General features: G+C 34.1%; 1 protein-coding gene across 7 annotated transcripts in view; it reads left to right on the top strand.

The window, feature by feature from the left end:
- LOC136843752 (probable G-protein coupled receptor CG31760) overlaps positions 1-6,532 on the top strand; it is a 1,299,116-nt gene that overhangs the window by 862,590 nt on the left and 429,994 nt on the right. For all 7 annotated transcript variants that reach the window (XM_067112411.1, XM_067112413.1, XM_067112416.1 and 4 more), the window contains one exon: positions 1,652-1,746. In XM_067112411.1, the coding sequence (XP_066968512.1) occupies positions 1,652-1,746 (95 nt within the window). The remainder of the gene's footprint in view (positions 1-1,651; positions 1,747-6,532) is intronic.

Raw genomic sequence — 6,532 nt, 5'->3', positions numbered from 1 at the left:
TGCCCGAGATGTGATCACGGGACTTATGTGGGTTGTACGAAGAGGCTACTCAAGGTGAGAATAGATTCCCACAGGGGCGTAAGTTTTAGAACGGGCAGTAGATTATCAAATCCCGAACAGTCAAATATTAGGAACCATTCTAGGTCATGGAAAGCATACATTGAAGATAAGGACTTTGCAATTATAGGTCAAGTACATAATGAAAACGACCTAACAATCTTGGAGTCCATTATGATAAAAAAGATAGTTCCGTCTTTAAATATGCAATCCTCCTCTGTACAGTTGTTTATTGCCTAAGGTGCGTTGTTTGTTTTTACGAAACTCTTTCAGTCACTGCCCGTCCTTTGCGAGGATAAGGTACAGAATAGCCTTAAATTTTTTAGTGTTATAAATGTTTTAAATATTTTTTACTGTTTTTAGAATCTTATAGATATTTTGTACATATTTTTAATGTTTAGTATAATTTCCTGTTTTAAGTTGTTCATAAATTATTTTCAAGCTTTCTACATGCTGATGTTCATTAAATTTGATTAAATATTGCGTAATTTTAATGGATTATGCAGTGCTTGGTTTTAAGTTCGTTTGTATCTTTATTATAGCCTTGAGGATGCGATTATGAATCGTGAAACGTTGGCAAAATAAATGTACCTGAGTACGACGCCTTTCCCTATGCTTCCCCTGGAGATATATATATATATATATATATATATATATATATATATATATATATATATATATATATATATATATATATATATATATATATACATATACTGTATGTGTGTGTGTATATGTACGTATGCATAATATTGATCCTTTGATGCGACCGCTTTGTATTAGTGTTACGTTGATGTATGACATCAGTGTCCTTTCGTCTCGTCATATTTATTTACATGTCTCCTCTGAAGCAGACGGACATGGGAGAGGGGCATTCCAATACCCATAAATTTTCCAACTTGTCGTAAACTTGCCCAAAGTATGTATACGCTTGCCAGGGAAGTTGCGTGATCCAGCATAAGTGGTTGGATATTGAAAAACGTCACTGTTTATGTGCATCGAATGTTTGACTTATTTTTATGAAATGTTTGCCAGGATGGCGTTATCTTGAATCTCCTCTTGCAGTTTGGTATGTATAAGAAAGAATGAAAAATTGTATCTCGCAATTCAGTATCTGCCGGAAAATATAAAAATATAAATGCGTCATCGGGACACTACTGTCGGTAATTTTCTTACTGATATATCTTTATTTCAGCCCTATTAGTGCTTAATTTTTTAGAAATATTTTTCTCCTGACGATTTTGACTTTGATTTATTTAAGCTGAGCGACTTTGCACGTACGGTTTGTAATTCCTACACATGCTTGCATTTACGTTCGTACATTTTCATATAGTTATGTAATTTTTCGTCGAATGGGAGGGTAATTTTTTTTAGATGATCATCTCTTTATGATTTATTTCAGCAAAGCAACTTTGTAAATACGTTTTTAGTAATTCCTACACACGTTTAAATTTAGGTTCATACATATTCACACACACAAATTGTGTGGTGTCGGAGCGGGGAGAGACCGGCTATAGGGGTGGAAATGTTGGTATGATAATGCACAATAACTTCAAGGATAACACTGATCATAGTTTCACCCATTTCTTTGCAGGATAGCGTTGAGAAACGGGAGAAGGTGCTGCAGGAGGTGTCGGAGCTCTCGACGGGAAATCTTGGGACGGCGTGTGTTTCTGGACCTGGCTACAGGTAATACGGCTCTGCTCTATAACCTTTATTAAATGCGTCGTCTTTCTAAATCTTATCGCTGTGTGTCCAGTGCTCATGCAGGTCCCATTTTTATGACGATTGGAAACTGCAACCTTTTCGTCATACTTTCCAGTAACCTTCAAGATGTACACAATTAAACGATGAGTTGCGTGCTGCTATGGTTGTATAGAGTAGTGTAGTTTATCACATGCCGCAACAAACATTTAGAAAATTCCTCATCTTCTACTATCATTTCACTCTTCTAAAGCCGCGTTTTTGTTTAATTCACACAATTATTGAATCGATTGTGTTGTAAAGCGTAAAGCACTTTAACTTGAAAGATAAGAGAAAAATCTTATTTAAAAGCAAAACTAGCTTCATCACCAATGAATTCGATTGCTATAATGAAGCAAGTCGAGTAGTACAGTATAATTGAGAGAATTTTCTTCCCTTTTCTAGCTGCTAAATAATGTTTAAAACATTTAGTGTCTGTTATTCAGAAAAGTGTTATTTTTGTATTTGTTTGGTAAACTACAGACGATCTGTTGCGAGACTCATTTCACATATACAGTACACATTTTATAATATTTTGGGTGATATGATATAGTTGTTCAGTTATTTTCAGCACTTCACAAAAGGTTGTTTCTTTTGTTGAAAGAACATTAAGAAGTGCGGTTCTGTGTTGTCAGGAATGTTTAAAAAATTTTTCCACTGGATGGCTGGTTGCATTATTTGAATAAATTCGACACAGTTTGCTAATGAGACAGAAAAGATTTTTTCCGATTATAAATAGCAAAAATATCTACATGAACCTTTTTATGCAGTGTTCTTTCTTCATTAGGTGATCGATAATATCAGTTGAAATAAAGAAACTTAAAGTATTTGTATCAGAATTAGTCTATACGAATATAATCTTTTTTACTGTGTGTGTATGTACCGTTGATATTATATTTTTATAATATTGACGTTATCGATGGGTAATAAAGGATTTTTGATCGTATTCTGAAATCCAAGCAAAGAAAAAGGCAATAACTTGATCCACAAGCACAGTTAAGAATTGCATCAGATTTCCTTTTTCATCGTATTTGTTACTTGTTTATTGAATTTTGAACACAGTATTTAAATACAGCTGTTCTGGAATCGAATCCTATTGTAACCTTTAGCAACAGACTTACGACTATACCACGTCAAGATCTGAGTTTCCATAACCGAGTGTATTCCATCCATTATCCTTGAATTCATTGCTGAAAAGCCCAGGTGTCTTGTCATCAAAGAATGAAAGAGGCCGAAGCAGTTTGCCATGGTCGCCAGTTTATTACCCGTCGCTAGAGATCAACAATGGGCAGGCCATTGGTATATCCTTCCCTCCTTTACCTTCGCTAGCTTGTTACTAAGGGGAAGAACAGAATTCGATTTAGGTGTATTTTATTACGGTATTTAGAATTCAATGACAGAGTAACACACATGGCAAACAATGAAATCTGATTGAATTCGTAACCCATTCTGCTGGATTAAATCTATACGGTATTTCAGTTACTAATATATAATAGCGTGAAATATATAACATAACCTTGGGGTTTGCTGTTCTGCTCATCGAAGCTACATTCCAGTTTAGCGAAATTCATGCAGAGACATATTTTTATTTTCTGCCTATATTTCCAGTAGCTGACCTGGCCCCTCTGCTATTCGTATTGGGTAATTGATAATATATATGGAAAATTAAAACATACCCATGGATTTCTTAAAAAGATTCTTCCTCGCAGCAATATATATATATATATATATATATATATATATATATATATATATATATATATATATATATATATATGAAATTATTATCACACCGTGATTTATATACAATCATGAAGCTACAAATGTCGCTTAATATCGAAATCCACGCTACCTCGGTATATCTCCGTTGGAGAATTGTCGCCGAAGGGGAATTTATATAAGTGATAAATGAATTGGAATCGTGGGGACACGAACCCGCGACGAAAGCCTATTCAGCGACTCCAGTTGACGTAAACCATTGAGCCATCAAGAGAGGTAATAAGTCTTTTGCCGAGATGTCGTACTGTTTTTTACCCGTCGTGTTAGCCTCGACAATGACCCACCTCCGCCATGACAGTTCATTGGTACGTTTGGAACACGCAGCTCTTGTTATGAAATTATTATCACACCGTGATTTATATACAATCATGAAGCTACAAATGTCGCTTAATATCGAAATCCACGCTACCTCGGTATATCTCCGTTGGAGAATTGTCGCCGAAGGGGAATTTATATAAGTGATAAATGAATTGGAATCGTGGGGACACGAACCCGCGACGAAAGCCTATTCAGCGACTCCAGTTTAAACCATTGAGCCATCAAGAGAGGTATAAGTCTCTTGCCGAGATGTCGTACTGCTTTTACCCGTCGCTGACCTCGACAATGACCCACCTCCGCCATGACAGTTCATTGGTACGTTTGGAACACGCAGCTCTTGTTATGAAATTATTATCACACCGTGATTTATATACAATTAAAAAATGCCCGGTATATCTCCGTGGATTCCAATTCATTTATCTTTATAAATTTCTTCGGCGACAATTCTTCTTCGAGGTAGCGTGGATTTCGATATTAAGCGACATTATAGCTTCATGATTATATATATATATATATATATATGTGTGTGTGTGTGTGTGTGTGTGTGTATATATATATAATGTATATATATATATATATATATATATATATATATATATATATATATATATATATATATATATGTATAATATGTGTATATATATAAAAGCGAACAAACACAATCCTCAGAAGGGTGATATCACCAGGTTCCAGATGGTTTCGTTTATGGATGCTTACTGCAAATCCCACTCGGAAGTTGATCAACAAATCCGCGAAATAACCTTGCGTTAGCGTTTCCTATTTTCTGGTATTCATCACCCAGCAACATCAAAACCGACGAAAACTGGACAAAGGCTAATTAAAATCTTGTGCGTCCATTATCACTGCATTTCAAATAAGAGAAGCAAATAATCACTTTTGTTAAAAAAAAAAAAAGTCCCCATTGAATGTCAGCACTGAGTGTTTTTACATGCTTTTATTTAACTTGACTTCTGCATCTCTCTGTCTGTTTGGGTCAGAACTTGTAACTCAATTTTCGACTTGTTCCCTTCGTTCTGTGGACCTGAAATTTTGCATGGTTATTGACCTCTAGTGACCCTACAGTGACCTCTCCCCGTATCTCAGGGTTTATATGAAACGCTTTGGATTTTTCATACCTACTTTGACTTGGTAGAATAAGTTAATAACTCACGGATTTTTCAAACCTTCTTTGGCTCGACAGGATATTGCATTTAATTTTTTTTTTCACTATCATAAATCAGTTGAAATTTGTCAAAACTAAAAAGTATAAAATAAAAACAATTTTATGCACACTTTTATTAAAATACACTAAAAAGTACAAAATAATTTTTTGACACCAAGTCAACATGATTAATTGTAAGAAAATCCTGGTGTCTCTCAAAAAATTATTTTGTACTTTTTAGTGTATTTTGATAAAAGCATATTTTAAACAATTGTATTTTTTTTTATTACATACTTTTATTTAATTTGACTTCAGTGTCTTGTCTGTCTGCCTGTTTGGGTCAAATCTTGTAGCTCACTTTTTGACCTGTTCCCTTTGTCTGATGGATTTGAAATTTTGCATGGTTACTCAATCCTGGTGACAATACAACCTTACATGAGCAGTAGGTCAGCAGTGACCTCTAAGTGACCCTACAGTAACCTCTCCCAGCATCTCAGGATTTGTATGAAACTCTTCAGATTTTTCACACCTTTGACTCAGTAGAATAAGTTAATAACTCTAAGGATTTTTCAAACCTTCTTTGACTCGACCATATATCACGTACAATTTTTACATGCTTTTATTTAACTTGACTTCTGCTTCTTTCTGTCTGTCTGTCTCTCTGTCTGTTGGGGTCAAAACTTGAAACTCAGTTTTCAACCTGTTCCCTTCATCAGATGGATTTGAAATTTTGCACGGGTACTCAATCCCGGTGACAATACAACTTACATGATCAGTAGGTCAGCAGTGACCTCTAGTGACCCTACAGTGACCTCTCCCAGTATATCAGGATTTGTATGAAACTCCTCGGATTTTTCATACCTTCTTTGACTCGTTAGAATAAATTAATAACTCTACGGATTTTTCAAACCTTGTTTGGCTCGACAGGATATTATGGTCAATTTTTGTTTGCTACAATCATAAATCAGTTACAATTTCTGTTAAAACTAAAAAGTATAAAATAAAAAAATAAAAAAGATTTTTAAACATGCTTTAATTAAAATGCACTAAAAAGTAAAAAATAATTATCTGAGACACACCAGGATTTTCTTTAAATTAATTGTTTACAAAAATAAAAGTGTTTGCATCAAGCACCACACTTTTATTTTTGTAAATGTGATTAATATTTACAAAAATATTTTTAATTTATAGTTACAATCATAAATTGGTTACAATTTCTGTCAAAACTAAAAAGTGTAAATTAAAAGTGTATATAATATTTTTTTAAATGTGCTTTTATTAAATTGCACTAAAAAGTACAAAATAATTTTTTGAGACATACCAGGATTTTCTTACAATTAATCATGTCTACAGAAATAAAAGCGTGGGCACCAAACATGGAAGGAAATGCTACAAGAAGTGAAAAATATTTCTTTTCTTGTAGCATTTCTTCCATGTTTGGCGCCCACACTTTGTACTTTTTAGTGCATTTTA

The sequence above is a fragment of the Macrobrachium rosenbergii genome, chromosome 12 (assembly GCF_040412425.1).
Source record: "Macrobrachium rosenbergii isolate ZJJX-2024 chromosome 12, ASM4041242v1, whole genome shotgun sequence".
In the NCBI taxonomy this organism is placed as follows: domain Eukaryota; kingdom Metazoa; phylum Arthropoda; class Malacostraca; order Decapoda; family Palaemonidae; genus Macrobrachium; species Macrobrachium rosenbergii.
This window is presented reverse-complemented; position numbering and strand designations above follow the sequence as displayed.